The 27,102-nt window shown below is 39.5% G+C and overlaps 1 protein-coding gene across 2 annotated transcripts in view; it reads left to right on the forward strand.

The window, feature by feature from the left end:
* The window catches only part of cadm2a (cell adhesion molecule 2a), a 315,078-nt gene that overhangs the window by 216,874 nt on the left and 71,102 nt on the right, over positions 1-27,102 (forward strand). For both annotated transcript variants that reach the window (XM_030068222.1, XM_030068221.1), the window contains exons 2-3: positions 7,634-7,660; positions 22,135-22,284. In XM_030068222.1, the coding sequence (XP_029924082.1) occupies positions 7,634-7,660; positions 22,135-22,284 (177 nt within the window). The remainder of the gene's footprint in view (positions 1-7,633; positions 7,661-22,134; positions 22,285-27,102) is intronic.

A 27,102-nucleotide genomic window follows, 5' to 3' on the forward strand; every position in this document is an offset into this window, starting at 1 on the left:
TATTGGTTGCTACTTGGGAAAACTAAGTCTGGTAAGCTTTCACTGTAAACAGTTTTTCTGTCAGACGATTAACTGACGGAGTTCAGATCTTCAGGTGACTAAAGTTTCATTAAAACTAGTCAGTGACACTGATCTCACATGGCTTGCTGCAAGTTGAACTGTGTGGATGAGGGGTTACACGACTGCATAGTAAAAAAATATCATGAAACTCTTGTTGAGTGACATAGTAAAGGCAACTGAAATAACAAATGTGTCTAACACTTATATTTTCCACCTTTAACAAACCACAAAGATGTTATTTTGAGAGTGATAGCGTCTGAGAGATAACAATTTTCCACTAAAATCAATGGGCCAGACAAGGCTCACCCTCTATCTGAAAAAAGCAAACACTCAAAATCAGTTTTATAACATTATATTGAAAAAAAAAAACTTCTCTCCTGATAGGTTGGTGCTTTGTATTCAACAAATGACTATTACCATTATTGAAAACTGGTAGCTGGATTTCCTGAATTATTTATAACCTCAGAGCAGATTATTGTACTGTTTGAAAACAAAAACATAAAAAAAAAAATTAAAAAAAAAAAAAAAAAACAGGCTTGAAGTCCAGATTGCTGTTGCCATACACACATGGTTTCTGATGCATGGTGTCTGTCTGTATTTTACCAGATGGTGTTTCCAGAGTGAAAGAATCTGGGAAGAGTTATGTCTGAGACCATAAACATTGCTATAGCTGTCAACACCAGCCTTAGTAATAAAATTAATATTTTGATCCGTTTGCGCTTTACCTGTGTGTCTCTGTATGAACATATGTGTGAGTTTATGTGAATTTACCTTATGAGCACATTATTTCGTAGCTGAATGTGTGTGCATGTGTAATTGCATTAAGCAATGTAAATCAAATACGTTAGATTAAATGACAAAAGCAGATGTGTGTCTCTGTAATCCGAGTCAATGAGGACGTCTTGCACAGATCTAATAAAGCTGGCAGTATAGTGGCAATAAGCTGTGTTAAGTAAGCTTGATTCCATTTATTAACACTGTTTACCATCTCCTTTATTACCCTGAGATGAATTGCAGCCCTTAGCAAAAATGGTGCTAAATCAAATAAGATTTAAATACATTTGCTTGTATTCAGGCAGAGCTAATTTTATGCACAGACAATTCTTTTGAAATTGAAATAGCCAAGAAACTGTGTAGGGGTTGCCATAAATATATGACATAATGTGTCTTTCCCTCAGTTGTTTTTTTTTTTTTTTTTTTTTTTATTCCTTTGTGTGCATAGATTGATTGCTCCATGTACAGCCAAGTCATGAGGTGACAAAGAGTATGTTAAGATTTTACAGAAATCTGCTCACCGGTGGAATGTTGGTAGGTTTCCAAAGACCCGGAGTATATCAAACATACGGCAAAACAGCTGCTGCTGTACGAAAGATAAGCTAAACTCTCCATCATACCATGTGACAGCTCAGAGAGCCACGCTGCACACATAGATCTCCATAGGCTTTTTCACTGCATGTCATACTCTGAATATATCTGCTACTGTAAAAGGATTGCCTGAAGGGAAGAGAAATGCAAGGAGACAGAGGGAATAAGGAGAGGTGGGTGGGAGAAGGGTTATATGAAGATCATTGGTATGAAAAGCCAGGTGATGGGAACTCATGAATGAGCAAGAAGGTAAAAGAGAGGAAGTAGCATTATGTTGAATATGTTTTCCTCTCACTGTTGAACGGTGAGAGGAAAAGAGATAAAATGGATCTGGCAATAGAACACGTCCTCCCGGGAAACCTATACCCTAAGGGAATACCATGATCCCTGATGTGTGTGTGTGTGTGTGTGTGTGTGTGTGTGTGTGTGTGTGTGTGTGTGTACACACACCACAGTAGGTGGTTTCTGGTATGAACTATCACACAGTTTATTTATGACAGCTCCCCACTGACAGTTACAGAGACAGAACACAACCTGCTCAGAAGTCAGTGCTCAAGGCTTTTCTGCTCCAACACCACACACTCATGACTCTCTTTTTCTCTTACATAGAGTGTGTATTTACATGCAATCAGAATTCTACCCAGTGGCTTCTACCTCAGCTGAAGTACACATTTGGAATAAGCCATTTACATGTCTCTTAATAGTCCAAACATTAATATTCCTATTCACAAAAATAAAGAGAATTCTGGACCCTATTATGGAAACAAAACTTAAGCCCCTTTCATACATTCACTGGATGCCACAAGTTAGCCAGAGGAGCTTTATGTGTGAACACCAGTGTCTGCATCAGTTCATCCTCACTTTATCCTCCCAGTTTCCTTGTACTAAGAGAGCAAAACAAGTGGCTGAGCCCTATTCACAGATTTGAACTTCTTGGATCAATAACTCATAAGAGAAATGTTTTAAAACACAAACGGTGCCTCCTTCCCACTGTGGGAACATAGACAATGAGCTACAACCTAATTTTCAGCGAAACGACATCCTCCAAGCTAGACAAATAACACTGGACTCTGTGTTGGGCGCCTTGGTGAGAGGGTGCACAGAATACTGGCCTGGGTTCGAATCTAGACCCTTTGCATGCGCTCAACTCTGCCTGATTGTCCACTCATTGTCCGGACTTTAGATTGACTTTAGATTGTTTAAACCAGCAGAAAACTGGATGCACACATACCACAATGCCTAATGCATATAGGCAATATTGGCAAAATTTGACTTTGGAGTCAGAACATACATTACGTGAAGCATTACATACAAGTCAGTTCATTTTTTCCTCAGGAATGGCATTTTTTTTTTTTTCCGCAAATGAACCCTTTGCAGTTGGAATGTCATTAGTCTAGAAACTGTGGTCGTTGAGGTATGTGTAATGCCGATTTAGACTGTATTTGACCTGCGGGACAAATCAAGCCGGTCAGATGGATCCACACTTTTTCATAATCTGTAAATGTCAGTGAGTCTGCACCGTCAGAGCACAGATTTTTGGATTCTTAGTCAAACAGAGCAAACACCCACCACTCTCCCCAGCATTGTCTTAAGTGCTTGCTTTCCAGATGTTATTGATTTGTGCATATTAGAAGAGTACAATGTTAGGATAAAGTTTTGATTTATCAAAAGACAGTACTTAAGTTGTGGAAATTATCATTGTTTAGAGTAATTATATGGTGCAGTTGATAGTTAAGGAAATAGGAGGCTCATACATTTTTGTATCATGATCATTTCTAGTAAATTATATTGCACATATTACTATTCCATATTTTGCCATTGTCACATTCCACATGTCCAGCCACCGGGTCATTATATTGATCTAAAATGATTTTATTACAAGTTGAAGTAATTTACAGCTTAATCAAGAAATATTTGAGCTGTTCTTCAACCACAGAAATGTATGTGGTTACCCTGTTGCAGTGCTGTAACCCTAACAGCATAAACAAACCCAGGAAGACCTCCACTGAGTCTGTAACCAGCAGTCAAAACTTTCATGCGCTGTGCTTCAAGAAAAAGTAACTTTTGACAAATCTTCCATGTTTTTAACCTTTGAACTTTGGACTGTTTGTTTGCAGTAACCAAACAGTGATGTGTTTGGCAGAAGGCTTTGCTAGTTACTTTAATTAGAAATCAACCAAATCAAGCAGACTTCCTGACTGTGGAAGGATACGAATAGATGTGAAACAGAAATGAAAGACTTTAGATTGTGTTCTTTAACCAAAACAGTTTGTAGTATTTAAAGTCCCCCTCCACTGAAAAATGTGCTTTGTCTTATGTTTATGTCTCAAGAAAATTCCAACCTTGATGGTACTGACCTGTGTATGTGTGAACAGTTTGTCGCTAAAGAGGTGTTTTCACAATCCTCTACTGAGGGTGGAGCTTTCTGTGACAGGGTGTTGCTTTGCATATCATTAGCACCAGTTCTACTGGTCGTGTTGGACTGCTGGTTGTGTTTTTTTTTTTTTTTTTTTTTTTTTTAAAACATTGAGAGCAAGGTTTTACATGAATAATAGCGGCAGAATTTAAATATAAATCAGCATTGTAGGATGGGTCTTCCTGGTGCTGTGAACACAGAGCTGACACACACTGACCCAAAAAGATCAACAAGACCAACACAGCTATATAATATAGTGTAACTAAAATATTTGCTAAAAAAAAAATAATAATAATAATAATAATAATAATTAAATAAATAGAATAAAATAAATAAATTGATGATTAGATTTTCAGCAGTGGCAAATTTTCATGACTGTCACAGGACTTACAGAGTTACATTTAAGCAGGGTTAAGGTAAGGTAAGTTAAAAAAAAAAAAACAACAAAAAAAAAACAAATATGTAATATTGATGATCAGAGAGTATTTTAAAAGGCTTAATAAATGGCTGGAGGGGAAATTTAACAAAGCTGTGTAATACATATTTTTTTTTAATTCTGTTTACTTGTAGTTGAAATTATAAAAAAAACACTTGAACAAAATAACTCTTCATGTAGCTTTCTATGTAAAACAATTTCTTACCTCTGCGTTTTATGAATGTGGATAAACTGCATACATAGTGAGCACTATAGATTTTTAGTTTCTGTCCTCTGTTGTCGATAGTTCTCTTAAAATTTCTGTCATGATTTTTCTTCTTTATTGGCTAGACAACAGACAGGGGAAAGAAGTTGTCAGAAGGGACGGGGTTAAAATACAAGACAGATTAACAAGCAAATTTGAACCCCATAAAGGTGTGAAGATAAAGGCGCCACGTTCTAATGTATCTTAAGCATATCCCATTCGGTCAGGAGTAAAGCGTGTGAGAGCCGGCCATTGTGTAATCGATTGGAAATACTCTGCTCATGGTGTGGTAAAATGGGAGAATGAGAGAGTGGAATGAAAAGTGTTTTATTCAATTTCAGCTTGCCAGGACCTACCGAACTGTTGTGTTGGTTGCCTGGTAACTGTAATACTCTGAGATACAAGTGCAGAGTGTAGTGAATAAGACTCCCACCATTTCTCTCTCTTCTCTCTTTCTTTGCGGCTTGTGCCTCCCTCCTCCACTTCTCTCAGCTGAATGCTCCATCTTTTCTGCTCTTCCTAAATTTCACTTCATCATTTTCTTCCTGCCTGTCTTTGTCTCTTTTCAAGCTGTTGTTGTTGTGGGTAGATAAAGGTAAACAAATATAATTTGGTTTCCATTGCACTATCATAATCTCCACTAAGACTATATAGTAATTTAATTTCATGTTTTAACTTTTTTACTTTTTAATTTTTTTCCCTATTGACTGTGATATCACACAGCCATGGCTTACAAGGAAGTCATATGTAGACAGAGAGCGTGAAAGGCTGGGGCACTGCAAGGTCAGACTTTTCTGAGTGAATATTTCACCAAGCCACCGCTCTGATGTAGAGGGCAGGAGAGTTAGGAGTGCTGTGACATTTGCTGCCCTGCTCCTCTGTTGCTTCCTGTCCTTCTTGACCACTGACACATCCGAAAATGCCATGAGTTGGCTGTGCATGTGTGTGTATGTGTGTGTGTGCTGTCTCTCTCTCTCTCTCTCTCTCTCTCTCTCTCTCTCTCTCTCTCTCTCTCTCTCTCTCTCTCTCTCTCTCTCTCTCTCTCTCTCTCTCTCTGTGTGTGTGTGTGTGTCTGTGTGTGTGTGTGTGTGCATGTACATGTGTGTGGAGAAAAGTTGAGGTAGGTTCTGTGCTTTAAAGTTGTATATTTATTTATTTTTCCTTATAGTAATTGTTTTTGGATGCTTGAATTCATGTATTTGTTGGGCAGTGTAAAATGTGGACTTTTCTTCTTTATATTATTCTCAGTGCAGTATACTTAAATGTGTGCAGCTTAGGGATGGAATGGTTTCTGGTCATCAACGGTTAGCTGCAAATTAAATTTTTAATTATCTTGTTAAGCACACTTATACTATATTAATAATCACAGTTTGGAAAGGCATTGTTTTTTGCAGTAATTATGTCTAGCATCAAGCAAAATCAGACTCAGTCAATCAAGTCTTGTATCTGATATTAGCCCAAGGTGCAAATCGCTGATGGCAGCGGTGCGTTACATTTGATATTTTGTATTGGCTGTTTCTTTATGTTATTATATGGCACTGGTTGAGCTGACATTAATGCAAACAGTTCATAGTTCCGATCATTTATGTTGATTTTCAATACAAAACACCACAATAATGGCAAAATCACAATTACTTTGGTCACATTAAGCATGATTTTGAATATTCATGTCGTCCCATCTCTAGAGGAAAGTGTAATCATGAGACCTTTGACAGCATAATCTCTCTCTCTCTCTCTCTCTCCCTTTCTCTCTCTCTCTCTCTCTCTCTCTCTCTGTACCAACCACCTGATGTCCAACAAACATCGACTATGTGTGTCTGACTGACACTCAGATGTAAATAAAAAATGTATGTGATTGCTGAAAGCGAAATGGAAAAAGTCCAGAAGCTGCTTTGTAACTGCAGGCGAGCTTTCAGATTTAGTTTTCCCCCCCTTGCTGATACTCAGTTTAAACCTATTTATATTGATCAGCTATAATGGCAGATTCTATATCTTGTTTTGCAGCACTAGACGTGAATTATAAACTTGAGCTTGTAATCGAAAAGAAACCTCGATAGTTTTCAGAGCCTGCACACTGGGCACGTGCTGTTAGATTCTCTCTTTGTTCTTCCTTTTTCTCGTTCTTTTTTCAGGTGCTGTCTCTTAGAGCAGCACAGGTTTTCAGGCTCACTGGAGGCATTCCAATAGATCCATCAATTTGGCAAAGCAGTGTGTGTGAAGCATAAGAGTCATTCCCCTGGGACACACACACAAATACACAGACATGTACACAAACACACACACACCAGCAGACAATCTATGTTGTTTTTATCAGTCCATTCTGTGTTCTTACCAGCAGGATGTCTCAGAGGTGATGTCTTTGTTGTTCATCGGTCCTCCTGTGTTCCGATGCTTTTTTTTTTTTTTTTTTTTTTTTTTTTACATATGGCTGAATCGGCCCGCAAGTTTTTCACCAGCTTGTTCCTGGAACCGCTCTGATGTCATTGCACATTCTCTGCTTGACGACTGTCTCCGCTTCTGCTTCACCACGCTGATTACAATGCTGTCAGTCACAAGCTAATGTGATGCTACATAATATTCCCAAGTATACACACGCACGCAGAAACACAGGCACGGCCGAGTCATTCACACATGTCCATATTACGTCAATGAAACTGTACAATGTCCAAGTATATCATTTCCACCAGGAATCAAATGGGGCATGCCATGTGTTAATCAACAACATGATATAGCTATGCCCGCATCGATGTGGGCTTCACACACTCATTAGGAAGGAAAGTGTTTCTGTGCAAGATCTAGATAATATGACACGGCTAGTTAAAAGGTGCCAAACTGTAAGGTTTCAATTTGTTGATGAGCTAAATCAATCTGTTCCCTTGCAGAACAGAACAATCAGTGGTGTTTTAACAGCACCCATGCAGGGTGATTAGCACTGAAGACAGAGACAGCGCTGTTACTGCTGATATGTATCAGACACTGGCATGCCGTCCTTCCTGCAGCGATCTAATCACTTGTTCTCTCTTCTCTTTTTGTGTCCTTTCCCCTTTCGCTTCTTCACCTCTGCTCCTCCTGCTGTCCACCTGACCCCTCCTGTCCACCTCTGGGATTCCAGTGATGGCTTCAAAAGGCAAAGTTCGAGGTGAGTTGCAGTTGTGTCTCCCAATTATACATCTAATTCAGCTAAGATAATGTTGAAAACTGAAGAATGACGTTTTATGATTTGAGTAAATAATTGTTTCATGTTGTAGTTTGTAACTGGTTGTATTTTTTATGTATGGGAAGACATCTTTCTGTTTTAAAGGGGCTGTCGGGTTTATTTATTTATTTATTTGTCCTAATTTCTAACTTCTTTTCAACTTTTAATTATTTTATTACCTTTTTAAAAGACTGAATAGCCCCTCAATCTCTCATGCCAGTGATATAAAAACTGTCAAGCAAACAGTGGAAAAGGTGATTGACAGAATGGTTTTCTGGAGGGGGGTACTTTCTCTTGTTTTTTTTGTTTTTTTTTGGAGGGGCGGAGGGTGGGGGATGATAGCAATACTGCAATATGAAAGTCATCTGGATGTCGTCTTTTCTCTATGATTTCTAGCTTTTTGAATTATTCACAAGTTCACAGTAGTGAAGAGGACACTCCAAGGTTATTGGAATAAATGCGTAAAATATTTTATTGCGTGATATGATTCTCCAGCATCTCTAAGCACAGACTAGGAGGCAGTGAACTACAATTATCAAAGTCTTTAAGCCTATGTCTGTGAGATGGCAGCAGGAACAGATTAAGGATCACAGAGAAATAACAGAGAGAGAAAGAGAGAAAGAGAGAGAGAGTTCTTTGAGAGATAACCTGATTGTAATTGTCTTTATACAACAGCAGACATGCTTCTCAAAACTAAGGACCTGGCCAAACAGGACTTTTAATTTTAATCTGTTTAGCAAGGTAGTGTTACCATCACTGAGGCAGAAATTGCTAATGACACAATAATCTGTGTTCACACACGGTGCTTTTTCTCACCAGTCACCGTCACCATTTAGCTGAGCAGAAAAAAAACAGAACAAAAAGCTTTCATTTGGACTGATATGAGCAAAAATAGACAGTGACATTGTTGACACACTGTATTCTATATTTGATTGATTCTATATTTGACCTTCTCATCGTAATTGGTCAAGTGATAAGAACTGGCCACTGGTCACTGACGTCTTAACTAAACAGTTCAACTGAACAGTTTTTTAGAGGAGATTTCAGAGCATTCAGTGGCTACTTCCCATAGGATTTAATGTAAATATAGACAGCAGCAGCGGAGAAAAATGCTTTGTGTGAGCAAATAGTCTGAGACAGAGATATACCTAATATTCTAGACTACATGTACACTTAAAGTTTTATTAAAGGAATTATTCATGATAAGCACAGGAGGAGGTGTCATTTCTATCATGTGGACGACATAAGGAAGGATGTAAGAATCAGCGTTATTTTCTGAAAACAAAAAGATTCGGAAGTATTTTTTTTACTTGTGTATACTTAAAATTGATGTCTAGTGGATTGTGTTTCAGGACACAGCTTCCCCTTTCCTCTGATCAGCTGATGTCACACCCAAACACAACATCATCTCCCACCCCCACCTTTTCCTACACTTGCTTCTTTTTAAGGTGCCACAATACAGTTTGGAGCTACTCTGATGTCAGCATCCATCTGAATATATCTCCACACTTTGAACACATTTGTCAGATCTCTGTTTGATGCACCAGTGACCTGTCCTCTCTTAAAGGCCACCCTACTCTGCCATCATCCCTTTCTATCTTTACCTGAGTATAGGAAATCCATTGCACACTTAATGGGTGAGCAGGCTGCGTAGATCAGAATCAAGCACATGTCTCCCACTTGCCTCTCTCACCCCTATAATGAAGCAATTGGCAGCAACACATACAAGCCAGATAAGATTCATGCTGATCAGTGGGAAGATAAAGGCTCAGTTCACCTAATGGCACCAGTCCATCAGTCTGTGTGTGTGTGTGCATGTGTGTGTGTGTGTGTGTGTGTGTGTGTGTGTGTGTGTGTGTGTGTGTGTGTGAATGTACTGTACATGTGCAATTTGTGTGACTGAATGACTGAATGAAGGTGTCTTGCATGTATGTGCTCATTGTAAATGCATATATAGTGCATATATAGTGCTCATCTGACTAGAGTCTGAGATGAATCGTCCTGTCTCACACATTTTGGGCTGGCGGAAGATGAAGCTCCAGCTATTTTTAGAAAATGTGACGAAATAATGGCTTTAGTGTCAGGGATGCAAATGACCATGAAAAAGCACCTAATTAAACACAACACAGAGATGTATGGTACTTATACAGTACGTGCGAGCATACATGCAGGGTGCGCACACACACACACACACACACACACACACACACACACACACACACACACACACACACACACACAGATTTTCCATTAAAGTCCATTAAAATTGGCCTTCAAAATGCTCTGTATGAATCCATACATGTTGACTGAGGTTAGTGTGAGATAGAGCTTTGTGTTGTGCAGCATAATCCTCAAATCGCTGGTAGATTTAGGAATATGTTTCAAACAGAGAGCAGAAATAGCAATTACAGATGATTTTGCACCATATTCTCCTGTTAGAGCAAATGGTACCGCTTTACAATAAGACTGCCATTATAAAGGGCTCATGAATGGTTATGAATGTTAGTAATTAGGTTGTAATTATTAATCATTAATAAACAATTATAAACAAGTTACAACAGTTTTCTAATTAATTACCCAATTATAAATCACACATAAACCCTTTATGAGGATTTATTGTAATGTGTTACTGTGAAAATTGTGGGAAAAAATGGGGTAGCATGCCATTTAAAAGACACATTCCACAGTTTCATCAACTTTGGTTGTCACACCATTTTTAAGAGTCTCCACAGATGATATATTCAAATGCACTCATGCTGGTTTAGACCAGTCTGAGCTTAGCTTTGAGACGAGATCTTCAGTGTCAGCGCTGACACTGTGGGCCCTGACTGTAAGTTGTGGGAAAAGAACGTCACAGCAAACTTAGCTTGTCACACCAGCCAAATGATAAGAGCTGTTTTTAAAACTAGCACTTTTTGTCCTCTGGATCTCCCAGATCCCCCTGGGTGAAAGCATTTCCCCAGATCACGCTTAAATGAACTGTATCTGTCAACACATCACCAAACATTAGAAAATCACACTGTGTCATGTTGATTTTGGGAATTTGGGAGTTTTGGTGGCAGCAATGATTAGTCTGATTTCCCTCATGAATGCCACCCTAGCCTGCTATCATCTCTCTCTGTCTCCATATGAAAGCATGAGAAATGAATTGCTTCCTCCAAGAGAAGGAGAAGCAGAAGTCAAGCTCATTTCTCTGCCACATGTTTTTGAGGGAATCTGAGAATTTCAGTGGCTGCAATAAGTTAGATTTTTCACCGATTTTATTCTGGTATGGCATTAAATTTACAGAGCTTATTGGGCCAGCACAGTGCATGCCTGAATTCTATTGCCAGTTTGCTGTTCCTTAGTTTTTTTATTTGAAAGGGGAATGGAAAGGAATATTTTAGGCCAAATCTTTGCCTTCTGTGTTCCTAAAGCAGTGAATAAAGAGCAGAATGGTGAGTCTTCACTTTTGTTACTTATAAAAACAAAAGACTGAATATAATGTTGAACGTTATAGTAATTTCATACTTGTGCAACAACCACAGCCACCTGCACACACACACACACCACACACACTCAAATACATATTGTAACTGCATGCATGTAAATACAAACACATAGAGAGATATACACATGCTGTTATAGGTTAAATGTGTCATATTTCTGCTTTCCTGAAGCGTAATATGACTAATAAATTCCACCAGGGTGGTTGCTGAATGGTAGTGAATTGAACAAAGTGAAAAACTCACAGTGCAGCCGTGCTGGAGATTTCTGCATTCAGAAACACAGGAGGAGGCCAAGGTTGTGTTTTTGTTGCTATTTGAAGGCCCTCCTAACTCTCAAGTGTGGGACCTCCCACACCTGTGATGCCTGTGATGTGATCCTTCTCAATATTGCTCAGTTTACTCAAAATAGTTTGGATTTTAGTGTCAGTAGAAATAATAATGCATAATAATGTGTTCACTTGCTGGCGGCCATGTTTGTTGTTTTGTTTTTCTAAATGGAGCTCTCAAACGTGCCCCTTTGGGAACCAAGACTATCAGAAGAAGGCTGACTTTGTCTCTGACCCAGTGGGAATTTTTCGGGTAATGTAACTGGAGGTGTGATGTTAGACGGTTACAGCTGACAGCGCTAGAATACAGGGATGGTATCCGCTCAGGTCTGGTTGAGCTCCAAGGAGGGTAGCCTTGGCATTCTATGATCACGCACCATCTGTTGATCCTTTCACCAAGTGCAAAGCAGATTTTACTGCGCAAGTGTTGTGCACCAGTGATATGATGTAATATGACCCTGTGTCCTCTCCTTCATTTTACCCTCCTTGTTGGGAACCGGGAACAGGTTTAAACTGAGCACCTCCCAGCTCCCAGCATGTCTTGAGTGCAGCATAATTGTGGCTGTCAAGCATGGGAGCTTGCAAATGCTTTAATGCTTTTTGTTTGTTATTCTAACTTGACAAATTGAACTATCTTTAACATATAGACAGACGGATGGACAGACAGACAGATAGGTATATGGATAGCTAGATCTTTATTATCCATTTCTGGAAGTCTGTCGTTGGCTCCACCCCCTGCACAAGGCATAAAGTATAGAATAAAGCATAGCACAAATTGCATAGCAAATGTCTTAACAAAGCACAAAAAGACCTTCACATAACACATAGGCACAATAACACCATATACACTGACACAATAAGAGCTTCACGTACACCAGTTATAAAAGGGCAGAAGTGACAGTATGTTAAGATTAATTTAGACTGTGGGAATGGTCAATGCATCCCATCTAAAAGCTAAAAATGTATCAAAATGAATACAGTTTGGTGGGTGCTGCTAAGCATGAAACTGACTGACTTTGTGCTACAGTTTGACATTAGTTTCTCTGGTCTTGTTACCTGCATCATTATACACTATGCCAGGGTAACCTACTGCTAATATGCCATAGTGGTTTTTCTTGTCTTTCTCAACATGTGATGTCACCCATTCATTCATAGTGATACTTGTGCTTTGTAGCCGCTACTTCTGTATTTGAACGTGCTGGTGTTGCTTGCCAGGAGAGAATGGATGGTTGGTGTTTGAGGGTGGGTGTTCACAGTGGGCATGTACTTGTAGATGGGCCAAGATGTGTGTCTGTGTTAACTTCTTGTTGTTATTGAATGATAGAGGTCAGCATTGAGCCAAAAATTGCACCTGGAACCTTAAAGACTAATACATAACAAAATTAGATTCCTTCATGTCTGGGCAGCATAATGTCAAAGTGTGTTTCCCTCGCAGCTGCACGTCATCTCAGAGGACAGAACTGTGTAAGAAGAAGGCTCTCTGCAAAAAGATTTTACTGTTTTTTTTTTTGTTTGTTTGTTTTTTTGTTTGTTTGTTTGTTTTTTCACTTATTTCAGTTCATGCTTACTCCCTCTCCTCCTTCCATGCCTTCACTTTTCCATCAAAATATCTGCTTCTGTCCTTCTTAACTCCCCTCTTGCTCTGAGCTCCTTCTGCTTGCTTTTGCCAGATGGAAGAAAGCAGTGTATGAAGTATTTATGAGGGCCAGGTTTACCTCTGTCATTAAACCATGAGATGTCTGCCCTTGGCTCAGAAAGGGTAGTGAGATGGCTGGCCACTCTGGACAGAGTGAGCTTGAACTCAAGCAGCTTACACACAGAGAATGGGCAGAGGTTCATGTCTCTGCCCTTTAAATAGATGTGGCTGAATCAAGGGCAGCAATGCCTTGCAAAGAATATTAGTGTCTGAAAATTAGTCTGAAATTTAGTATTTTGGTTCTTTACATATTAGGTTTTATCATATTTGTTACGTGCTCTTCACTTCTTCAGTTCACCAAGTTGAACTACACCATCACAGTAATATATTTGGTTAATGGTAAATAGTTAATGGTAAATGGTTGGAGCCTCTAGTTCCAGAAATATCTTCCCCGTTTTTGCCTATTTAGAATTTCACCTTCAACAATAACCTCAATATTACTCAATATCACTGGAATCTCCTGGATAAATAATCAATACTAGAGAGTTATGTTATGGCCATCACTTGTAAATATTTCATCTTCTTTTCTGGGAACATGTTCTTCTGTTGGTTCAATATGTCAAATGGCACATACTGTTTGGCAAATGACAATGCTACAGTACCCATGAGCCTCAGCAATCGTTGCTATGGTAAAGATGCCAGCTAAAGCCGCAAAATATATTCAGATATAGTCAATTGTATATTATATTGTGTTCCAGGGCAGTAGTTTCAGTCAGTAACAAAGCCCTGTACCATGTACCATGCTTAAAAAAAAAAAAAAAAAAAAAAAAAAAAAAGTCACCAGCGCTGGCACCAAAATTATAGGTTTATAAAAAGGTTTTGAGAGACTCTATATGGGTGGTTTTTTTTGTTTGTTTGTTTGTTGTTTTTTTCCATTTATTATGCTTATGTACATTTTTCTGAGTAATCTCTTGTGTTTTTTCAGTTTTTTTTTTCTCGATTTACTTGTCACAATACTCTCTGAGTCATGTGATTGCCTCCTATTGGTTGTTGCAACTATATAGGTGAGGCTGCACCAATATTGTCTGTTTCTAAAGCCCTTACAAAGACATACAGCGTTTGAAACAAAGTGGCTTTTTTTCATGATAAAGCCACTACAATAAGGGCTTTTTAATATTTCCTTCCTTGTTGTTACATGTATAATATTTGGAGTGCCTGAATCACCCTCTTGAATTAACTAGTTCTGCTGGACAGCAGCAGCAGAATTCAGTGGATCCAGTCCCATGCAGCTGATTGATGCGCAGATGAAAACGTATAAGTTTTAAATGCCAGCTTAACCATCAGACTTCTTAGGCCTTGTTGGCATGATACAGCATAGTGCAGTGCTAGAATGTGATTAGTTAGTAGAAGGCAATGTTACCCAAAAGTACAGCTATGGGAGTATGGGAAACTGTCTTATGTCATGCCCTTTACCATAGTGTTGTGTACTGTACATACATGAGGCTGCAGTCATAAACGCTTCCAGGATGTTCTGTCACTACCTGGACAATTTCTGTCAGTGACATTCACACTCCAGATGTCACTGGAAACAGCACACACCCACATCTTCCCCTGACTCAAAGACACACTAAAAACACTTTACCCTGATGCCAGCTTGTGGTTCTTTCCACATTTTCCTTTCTGTCACTACACAGGCTATCACATCTCAAACACAATGCCGGATAGCACCCCAGAAAAATCAGATATATTTGGTTGATCTGGCACCAGGGGTTGATTTGGATGTCAAGTTTGTGGTGGCGGCACCAACAGCTGCCCTGTCTAATTATGTAAATGACAACAGCATTGCCATACTCAGCCTGTCTGGTGCAGGATAATTAATTTCATATCTCCAGATCAGAAATGACTGTCCTCAGGTGTTTGCATCCCAGTGCTGAATACAAAGGTAACTCCACTCTCTGCAGGGGTTGCATTCAATTTGTTCACAGCGGGAAACTGTTCACTGTGAAAACAGCAAGTCCGTTTGGATCACAAATGTGCGCGGGTGCGCACACACACACACACACACACACACACACACACACACACTCATGCACACACATATATGCAAGCAAACATACTCCTCTCTTTCTCTCTCTCTCTCTCTCTCTCTCTCTCTCATTCTCCCTCTCTCTCTCACACACACATAGACATATACACATCTGTGCTCACACATATATACACTTGAACACATGCATAATCACTTTTTTTTATTATTATCACATTTATTGTAACAACAAGCCTAAAGAGTATCTATACAACAAGCATATATGTGCATCACTGCAACACATGCATAACCCACGTGATGGTAATTTGCATAATAATCCCATCTTTAATATCACTGCAGCAATTTTTTTTTCTCAAATTATTTAATTGAGTGCAGTACACTGAACTTCATTAGTTTGATTATGCATTATTAGGAGGTCTATAAAAGAGAGGTGCCTGCATAATCTATGTAACTGAAATGTATACTGAACAGTATAATCTTATTAAATCTATCTTGGCTGTTAGTCAGCTTGTCCTCATATTTACACAGTCAAAGAAACTTCCTTCTTAAAGTATCACAGCCCCAGAGTCACAGCTACATACAATTTAATTTGAGGGTTTGTAATTCTGGGTCTTTATTCTAGTGTTTTCTGTTCAGTGTCAGATTTCTTATATCCAAACCCTGTTTAAAACGACAGAAGTAGGTACAAGTCACTCATCTTGTTCCAGTCAGGCTGACTCCTGCACTGCATCAGAGTCTTATGGGATGTTTTGGTGTTACACTGCTCCATGTTTGTTTGTTATTTAAGCCTATGTGTAGCAATGGTGCATTCAAGACAACTAGGAGCTCTGACTCAGTAACGTAAAATATTGCTGTGATGCAGCTTTTGCAGTAACAATGACAGAAACAATAGCAGAAAATGTCTATGCACATTTTTCTCTTGTCCTGCGATATACCTGTATATTGTCATATCTCGGAGTCCGACTGAGCAGGCTGCTGGTTAACAAGTTGCATATAAAATGGCACAATCTGAAGGGGGAGATTACATAGAGATGTCATCCAGTATGTAAATTCTAATACAATGTATTTTTAGCTGAAAGTGGGAACAGGACAATTTTAATATATTAACAGTTTAATTATGTTTCTCATGATGATAATGATGAGAAAGTGAGTAATTTTATAATTATTAAGTAAATTGTGTATTATTTAAAAATGTGAAATTGTGCAATTTCACATTTTTAAAATAATTGTGGTTCTAATATACCATACATAGTTGATGAAATTTCACTGACATTTTCTGACACTGGGACATTTATGATTTGTGAGTACGCCTGGTCTGAGGCAGTTCTAAATGTGTTTGGAGAATAAGGGCAAATTCGGGCAAGAGCGCATAAATCTCAGATATTTGTTTAAAACATATGAACACTTTGAGCACAGATTTGTGTGCACAAAGTGTTTGTGAATGAGGTCCAATAAAAGAGAAACAAAATTATGTTTAGGACATGTTCCAAGGAAACAGGAAAGAGCTAGTGAGATCGTTGTCACAGTGGATGTGAAGTCTAGGAGTGAGGGCAGGGAGTGATGATATAATTTTATGATGTGTTAACTTTTTGCTGAAAAAAGAGGGGAAAAACAATCTCTGTCAGTAATTTTTATTCCATACTACCAGCTTGAATATCTTCAAACAGCCTTACTTTGTCCAGCAAACACATTTCTGTTTGTATTTTAGGCATGCAGCTGATGCTCTTTCCAGCGACAATGAGTCACCTGGTTGTGGGATCAGCTTCTTGGTCAAGGACACTATGACAAGACACATAGCTGATTATGAATGCATAATGGCTGTTGCAAGGATCGAACCTTTGACCTTGGGCGCTCTTTCCAATCACTAGGCCACCCTGCTGTCTCGCATTCCCATAATCAGTCAGTGTGAGAAGCTTGTGCAATCCAGCTGTGGGGCCACCTGTGTAGCCTTATAGACACTAGCCTGACATGACTGAGTAGGATACAAGTTAAGCAATAAGCCAGTTTTCAATTAGTCAGAGGTCATGTTTTAGATTGCTGAATAGCCCAGACAATACTCCATTTTGTGTTGTGTCCATTGCCTTTAAGCTGTTGTAAAACACCACTGTAAAACACACTTTTGGCCCTAGCATGTTATTTTAATAAAAAGCAAACATCTTCCAATCTATTATCTTTAATTAGTTATCAGCAATTAAGCAATCATATTCTACCAAACAATGCACTGAAGTCCAACTATTAATTATTCATCTTCAGATATGAGGTGGTTGGTCGGTCAATGCATTTACATTTAAATTCACAGTGATGCGGTCACAGGTGCACATTTACTGGGTATGTCTCACTGGCTTGAAAGGTGACTCAGCCCATCAGAACTGAAGACCGAGTGTATCCATTTATAATCCTCGACATACAGCATAGCACCACAGCTCAGTTGAGCTCCAGTCCTGGTATAAAGGTCAGTAGCTCCAGGCTGTCCGTCTGTCTGTCTGCATTTCTCTGGCTTCCTCTGCTCCTTGAATGCCTAAGTAAGAAAGGTTAGTAGACTCAGCTGCTCTCGCTGTAAAGGTCATGTCAGACTACAGACCAGAAGCTTCCAGGATACACTTATCAGTGCTATTTGTCCAGGAGTTTGCTTTGGTGAGAGATACTGTGCGTGTATGTGTGTGCTGTGACTAACTCTACAGGGAGTGCAGGCATACTGTATATCTTTAGATTGCTAATAGTTTGGTCTTTCCAACAACAACAGAATGTTTCAGCAGTCTACTGGACACGGTACAGAGTGTGGACGGAGGCACATCTGTCCAGCAGGACTGCTCCTGTGGCACCCAAGTGAATATGGGATGCTCGGCAGCCAAACACGACTGCCAGCCGGTGCATATGGAGATTTGGACGGGAGTGTTGGGTGGTGTGTGAGGGGATGGGTAGTGAGTAGTTCGATTCAAACTTAAGATGCAGCTCATCTACCGAGACAGCTGTGTGGACAGGAGTGGAAAGTATGTGAATGAGCTCTGGTTCAGTGTCTCTTGGAGAAATAAATATTGTTTATATATATATATTTTTTTTTTCTAACAAGACATAATTGTAAAGCAGCTACAGCTCAGTCTGCAAAAGCCACCATTTATCCTAGCTTTGTCAAACAGTGTCCCTGCAAATGCTGATCACTCATAACCATGCCTTGGTCCACAACAGAAATGGCTTCATTGTCACAAATGTATTGTCCAACTCAGCATAAGTATACCAGTACCTGAAAAACTAATTTTGGTATGTCATTACTTCATAATGCCATGCAGATGGGAAAGCTGTTGACCTGGCTTAGCCTTGACATGCCAGTCAAAAGTGGAGGGCAATTAAACTGACCCCCGCTCTCCGAGATAGAGAAGTTGAAGCACAAGAAAGGAAGGCGTATCAAGATAAATTTGAAAGACTGGAGAGCATTAAGAGACTGAGAATATGAGAAAATGAGAGAGAAAGAAAGTGATAGAAATGTCATCCATCAGGAAGCAAATGAAGGAGGAAGAGAGAGGGGAAAGAAGAGAAAGGAGGGAAGTGAGCAGTGGAATGGAGACAACATGAGAAAAGAAAAGGAGAAAGGAGAGAAAGGAAAAGAAGTGAGAAGTGGTAAGGAGCTAATTTTAGACATGGAAATCAGGAGAGAACAGCTGCCTCCTTCCCTCAGGAGATACATTTCAATCAGGTCTGGGTGGCCAGAGGGAAGAATGGAAGGACCTACTCTACTAGCCAATTAGGCGCACAGAGAACTGCACTATTCTAATATAACCATCACTGTGGCCCCTTTGGTCCTTTCAGTCCCCCCGGACATGTAACACTAGGCACTGAGTCAGGGCTTAAGCAGAGGGATCCCTAGACTATTGTAACCTTGTGTAGTCAATGGCAATAAAGGAGTGGAGTGGACAGGATGGGACAGACAGGACAGGAAAGGTCAGGAGTGGACAGGACAGGACAGGACAGAAGAATGAGAGGAAAGAAAGGGAAATGACAAAATGCAAAGAGAAGATGAAGAAAGACACTGAGTCAAAAGGGAAATTATTCAGCGATGGTGTTCTGCCTGCTCAAATTTTCCAACTTTTCTGTTTCCATCCCTTACAAGTGCACCTATAGAACAAACTGAGAGCAGGGTCAGGCATGATACCTTCAATGTGCAAAGTATTGAAGAAGCTGAAGAACCAATTGAGTTTTGTGATAAATCCGTCTAGTGGCATTATAGATTCTCTCTGCAGCACTCAGTCTGTCAACTCAATTTCAGCTGTAGCTGTTTTCTCATGTCTCCGGCTATGTAGAAATGCAAACATTCAACTGAAATGTACTGTATGTCAAAGCCCATCTCTAGTATGCATCACATCTGAAGCATAGAAACATTGTTTTCCATGATAATCAGCTGTTGAACTTAACTGAACTTAAAATTTCCATGCTGACCATTTTCATTTTTCTATAAGTTTTTCATGTTTTCCTTTTATCATTCAGTTCAATTCAAAGTAATGGCAAAGATTTTGTTTTTAGTTTTCAGAGGGAACTGTATTAGATAAAACACATTGTGGAGGCACCCATCATCATTGCAGGCATGCATGACAATTTGTTGCAAGCTTCGAATCATTCAAATCCCATTTGCTGTGTCTCCTTGTTTGTCAAAGGCAGATTATTTGGAGAACATACTAACAGATTATTTCACTGATTATAAATCAGCAATGATTACAAAGTTGACAATAGAATGACTCAGATGTCCCCAGAATGTTTCCGTTTATGCGGATATTTTGCAAAGTGACACATCCACTACAACAATGAACTAAAATTACACATTGTGTTACATTGTGCTGCACTTGACTGAATTATCAGTTTAACCATTCTGTCTTGCAGTTAACCATTAACTTCCCATTGTGGCTGGCACAAAAGAAATAAAATGTATCACACAGGGGTCCTGTATGTAGCCCAACTGCATGAGAGAGAAAAATGAGAAAAAGTAAGTGATTTAAAGAGAGGAAGTAATAAAGAGAGCGAGGGCAGGCGCAGGAGAACGTTAAATCGCTGGCAGATCATGCCTCATACAAAACTTTCATGAATAAAACATATTTCTCACCTCCCATAGCTCAGATCCATTTTTCCTCCGTTTCCCTCCTCTTCCCCCTCTATCTCTCACACGCATGATTAACCTCGGGAGGCCTTAATCAACACTGGAAATGACCCGTGCTCCTTGACTTACCTCTCTTTACCTCTCCTTCCCTCCTTCACCTCATCTCCTCTTCTCTCAATACACCCTTCACTCTAGCTCCACCACTGATGGGGTTGGCCTCATCTAACCCTTCAGACAAGCGCTACTTCAGGAGCAGATTATAGTACTGTGCGATCATTTACTATTGTAAGGAAAACACAAAATTAGCCAATAATAATTACATACAGGATGCAATCTAAAACAGCTTTTGACAGGAGCTGAATGACACGGAATCACATGGAAATGGAAAAATGGGCTATTAAAACACTTCTTATTTCTAAATACTCCTTATTTCTCTCTTTGCTTTTATATGTTGGGTTTTTTTTATGATCCTTTCCAGGGGGATGGTGGTTTAAGCTTATGGAAGACGGGAGAGTTAGCTGGGGATGAATAATCTTTCTTACCTAAGCCTTTATTCACACAGTCTTTAAAACCTGTCCTCTGGGGATGTGGACAGGGATAGATTTATGGTTATTATTATTTACTTGCTTACTTGCTCCCTCAGCCTTACACACACACACACACACACACACACATACAAACAAGAGGTGGAAAGAACAGTGTGAGCTGTCCATAGTTCTGAAAAATGGTAGCTAGCTATTGACAGAAAGCGGTTGCAAAAGTGACCTGTCCATGGTGCTGAAAACTAGCTCTACTCAGTTTAGAGGTCATATGCAGCATATAACTCCACTTCTTCCTATTTTTCTTGTTAGATACAGGCATTACACACACAAACACACGCATGCACACACGCGCTTGCACACACACACACGCACATACGTCCGTGGAGAATGGTTTTTAATTGGTGTTCCCTGTGTAGCTGAGGTTTCAGGGTTGGTACCGTGGGCTAAATGCCCCCTGTGTGTTCTATGTTAGGGTCCAATTTAGTACACAGTAGTGACTGGCCATCCTGACTAAACATTTGCTCGGTAATTAGGCTGTTTAGCTCTCCCAAAGGCATAAACCAGCTTTCTCCTCTGTCCTGCAGTGTGAGGAGCTGATTCACTCCTCCGACGACAGAATACTAGTTTCTTATCGTGACTTGTTTTGACACATCTTTGTGAGTCAAAATGAAAATAATATGAAAATAATAAAAAATAATCACATGCCTATTTTTTGTAATGTTGAAGATGCACAATAGGGTTTCATATAAACAGTGTTTCTATTTGTTATTTCACTCAGAGAGAGAGTGTGTTGATAGACTCCAGTGATTGTATTGCACACATTTATGACCCTCAAAGATGTTCAGAAAGTCAGATATTTGCAAAGCTGCCATAATTACATCAGGATCTCACTGTAGTGCACCTACCACTGTCATCTGATAAACTGCCTTAGTTGCAGGCAGTTAATGTAACCATACCAGCCAGTCCCTCCCTTTCCACACAATGTTGTGTACTGCATCACCTACATGCATGTATGTTGCTGTATATCTTCTCATGTGGTGGCTTGAAAACCATGTGATAGATGTTTTTGTTGTTGTTTGGGCACTCACTTTTTTTTGCCAAGTAGTGGTTGAAATCTCTTTAGGTCATCTTTGAAATTGTATTTGCTATGGTCATTGTTATATTGCATTTTAACTTGTTTTATAAATCAATCAATCATAAATTAAGCAATCAATTGAAATTCTGTTATGTTTGTCTGACTGTCCTCTCTCTCTCTCTCTCTCTCTCTCTCTCTCTCTCTCTCATGTATTTTGTGGCAGGCCTCAGCGGTCAGTACCCCCTGGTCCAGAATGTGACGGTTACAGAGGGCGGGACGGCGAACATGACCTGCCAAGTGGAGTACAATGACAACACCTCCCTCCAGTGGTCAAACCCGGCACAGCAGACCCTTTTCTTTGGGGACAAAAAGGGTGAGTTTGAGAGAGTTGGAGTGACACTTGCATTCACACAACAGATGCAGCCTTGCAAAGTGATACCTATGCTTGGTCTGTGATGGCTGTGAAACATAATCTCCCCTGAGACAAAAAACAAAATGGGACTTTTCAGGTTTCAAGTTGAGAAGTGAGAACAAATAGGCATTTACACCTTTCACATGAGCTGTATTGTGTTTCTCTGCATATGAAGTACATTATGTTATAGGATGCAGTCTAAGCCTTGAATATTTGCCCCTTCATATCCCTGTGTGCGTGTGTCACAAGCTGCAGTCTCTGCAGTGGCTGTCCTGCAACTGTTGCATTCATGCAGCATTTTTATTCCATAGTTATTCAGTATTTAAAAACTTCTTCTACTGGGGATGGGCACAGGGATACCTAGATATATGGTTATTATGTTTACTTGTTTACTTGTTTCCTTGCTCTCTCAGCCTACACACACACACACACACACATACACATGCATGCATACAAGCACGCATGCACACATACATGCACACACACATGCACACACATGCCATACCCTTCTGCTAAGGACAGCAAGTGGAGTTAGCATAGATTAGTTTGTGTGGCAGCTCTGCTCCTGCCTTGTACTCTGTTTGCAGGCTAATAAGTGGTGATCACCAGCTGCTGTGAAACATTTGGAGGGGTTTGGATCTTTTTATTGTTTTAAAAAAGAGATGTGTGGAATCCATTCTCTTTGAGTATTTTGTATATGAGACAGAAAGCTTGGAGGGAGAGACATGGGACTGAGAGATCCAGTGGGATTTGATCCCTAAATCAGTAGGGACATGCAGTGGCTGTAACCACACTGCTGTCTGGGAGCAGGAATTTTCAGTCTTTGGCCATGGGAAATGAGCACTAGCTTATTGGCACAAGAGCTGGCAAGAGCTGGTTGTGGTGATTGTTGTTTGCTCAGCCCAAACGCCTTCAAGCTGTTGCTGTCATTCACTTGTATTTACTTACACCCTCAGTCTGAATACAATCAGTGTAACGTAAATGTGTTTTTGAGTTGGATCAAAACAAACATATATAAAACATAGACACTTAAGAGTTTGATTTTGTTCTTAAAATTAACCTGGAACATTTCAGAAACAGACCTCTCGATGTCCACCGTTTGTGCAAGTGCCCTTTCCTTCAATCCTCTTCAATTCCTGACTATTAGGGGCTAAATTTTCATGAATTCATCCTGGATGGTGAAAATTACAGTCAAATGACATGATGTTTTCATGTCAAGGGGCACATGGAGCACCTGTGGCACAGTTTGAAACAGGAAGCCGATTCGCAGGAATACATTATCAGTGGGTCTATTAGGGGTGGCTTTCAGTCATGGCCATTCAAATCGGGTATCCTCAGTCCTTTTAAAAAGTAGCACTCTCCCGGCGTTTTCTGTACATATTGAAAGCCCGGTCGCCATGTTCTCCATATGCATTGATGCACTCTCACCATTTTATTTTGGAAAACAAGGGAAGAAAAATATTTATGTTACCCAATGAAAATACCCTTTCATCACAAGAATAGGGTCTTGTTTCAAAATGAGCGACAGACTTGTGCATTCTTGTGTCATTTTGGCCTTTATGTGTATTACACTGTGCACTTTATGTAAAGAGTATACATGTATAATGTATGAAATGAGTACGTGTGTATATGTATCTCAAATCAAGTCAATGTTAATTTATAAAATTAAATTTAAAACAGCATGAGTTCATGCTTTACAAGATGATAAAACTGCAGTATAAAAAAGCACCCAGATAAACAAACAACACAAAGATACTATGTCCAATGCAAACTGGGTTATACATACAGCATAGTTAAAACCTGGCAAGGAGAAGTGGGTTTGGAGTCCTGCAGTGATTTAAAGGATTCAATCGAGGTGGCAGACCTAACAGTGGGAGGAAGCTCATTCCACAGCTGAGGGGCTGCTGCAGAAAAGGCTCGGCCCCCCGTAGTTTCAGCTGGGTTATAGGAGCAACTAACAGCCCATAGCCAGCTGATTACATACATGGAATACACACAGGGATAGGAGGTTGGATATGCTTGGTCAGATATCCTCGGTGGTGCTTGGTCCTAAATAAATAAAAGAATCTTGAAAAGTAATCTTAAATAAACTGGCAACCCATGCAGTGAGGCAAGAGTGGGGGATATATGATCCCTTCTTCAAGTTCTAGTTAATATTCTAGCCACAGCAATATCAACATCTTGTAACTGAGACAATGATGACTGACTGACTCCCAAACAGTCAGAGTTAGAAAGATCAACACAAGAGCCAATAAAAGCATGTATGATTCTCTCAAAGTTTGTGTGAGATACAAAAGGCTTCACTTTGGCTTTTTTTTTTTTTTTTTTATTAGTAAAAACTGCTTTGAATAGCAGAGCTAATCTACTTGTCAAAAGAGAAGACTGTCACCAATATCACCTGTAAATTTCTGGCATGGGGAGCTATGTGAAGGTATAATGTGCTTATGTTCCCTGATAATTGGCTGACTGAATCTGGGGGCCAATTGTCATTTAAGAGGAGACAGTGTTAATATGGTTTGGTAGTGGCTGGATTGGTTGTGGGTTATCACGTTTAAGGAGGATGTATAACTGAATATCATCTGCATAGCAATGAAAAGAAATTCCGTGTTTCCCTATAATGTGACCAAGTAGGAGTATATATAGTGAGAACAGGGTAGGAGCCACAATTGAGCCTTGAGGGACCCCCCATGTAACAAGGGCTGGAGGGGATATATTTTCACTTGCTGACTGAGAAAGGCCTGTTTCCAAGGTGTGATTTAAACCATTTGAGGGCAGCTCCTTTAATATGTCACCTGTGAGGGGTGCCCTCCAGGTGACATATTTTGTAACTTTCACTGGGCAGTTTATTGCATTGTTTATTGCTTTGCCTTTTGTTTTCCTGTTGGATCACATATTATGAAGCAAAGCTTACTGTAGTCAATCAGGAGGCGGAGATTACACTGGCTATAGCACGATGATTACATTGATTACATTTTGTGCTCTTCCATCCCTTCTCAAGGCTTTATTTTCCTAACAACACAATGGAATAGCACTCCTATCCTCCATTTTACAAACATGCAGACATAAACAAACTCTCGCTTATGTTGCTGCCATACCGCAGCCCTTCACGAGCAAATTCAGTTCCAGATTGGGGCTTTAAGTTCCATTTAGCACATTATTCACAAGTAATCAAAAACTTTGCATCAAGTAAAGGACCATGAGGATTCACAGATACCCGTAAAAAAACATATTAGTTCATTAACATATCCAATGGTTGTTTCTCAGTTAAATAATCATTAGTTACTGCATAAAATCTGATTAGGAGAACTTCCTGTAAACTAATTGTTTACTAGAAGTTAGTTCCTCATTCGTTCTTCATTTGTTCCTTGGTAACCACTCAAAATTGTGTGTACCTTACTGTAAAGGATTACCAAATGAGCCTTTGAAATCAGTGTCCATCACAAATTAATGATGTCTAACATTGTAAGATTATCTGACAGTGGAGTTTTTCATTATAGTAACTGCGAAAACCACTTGGCTTTCAGTTGTTCCTCTTAAACAATATGTTAATATTCAGTTTTCATAATTTTGCTTTCAAATATGTATAATATATTCCAGGATAAATTTAATAAGTTAAACTGAATGAATTTGAAGACCGAAGTGCCCACCAGCAGATTAGTTACAATAATGAATCCTCATTGGCCGACAACACCAGCTCCTCCAGTGAGGAAACCCTTTGACAGGAGACTGTCCTTTGGGTATGTGAGAGCAAATTCTACCAATTGATTGATTGGACCTAGGATTGATAGGATAGGATCTTGGTAATTTTTTACTTTTTTTAAATTATTTTTTTCACCACAGGTTGGTCTGAGACTTTAATTTTAACCATTCAGACAACGTCTATTTCTGCATCAAACATCTTTGATCATACTGTACACGGAAAAAAATAACTTCCTGTAGTATGGGGCCTTAATTTCAGTGCCATTAGTGTGTTGTATTGGGTGATATTCATCAACATGATAATAGAGAAGTAGCATCCCATCTCTCATATGCTGGGAGTAAATAGCCTAACAATAATGTGATCTGCAGACAACACTCCAAGCTCTGGATAATATACACTATATAAACTGGAAATGAGCACATTCCCTCAGTGAAATTTCTTCTATTAAAGGGATGCAATCCTCTGTTATCTTTACACACACTTGAGCACACACACACACCTGCACGAATGCATAAATGTAACACACACACATTGACACAGAGTCTCCAATGTTTTAATGGTTAATCAGCACAAAAGGTTTATTCCTGACCTTTCACACTCTCTTCAGGAAAGTCTCTATAAAGAGGATTCATGGTTGTTATTTTGTTGGCTCATGCCACCTGAAATTATTGTGCCCCGTCTCTCTCTCAGCTGTATTAGTCGAGTATGAATCACATTCTCCTGTAAATGTCTGGATTAAGCACATATGGGATTTACACAGTTTTCTTCTATTATCCTTCAGCCCAGTGGGCTGCCTTTTTAGTTTGTGTGTGTAAGTGTATGTTTTTGTATTCCATGTGCATGCGTTGTGTGGATATTTCTGTGTTTTTCTGTATTTTTTATGCATAAGTGAATGCATGCATGTGTTTTCACATTTAATCTATTCACATTTTCACCCACCTACCTTTTCTCTGAAAGACCAACAGTAAAGAGCTACACTGAACATTAAATTCAACAGTTGATGCTCTCTGCAGGTTATTCCATATCACTCCAGGGGTCAGGCTTGGGGGGCTATTTCATGGCATTTCTAGTGCACAGCT

This window comes from Myripristis murdjan, chromosome 14 (genome assembly GCF_902150065.1).
Source record: "Myripristis murdjan chromosome 14, fMyrMur1.1, whole genome shotgun sequence".
NCBI lineage: Eukaryota > Metazoa > Chordata > Actinopteri > Holocentriformes > Holocentridae > Myripristis > Myripristis murdjan.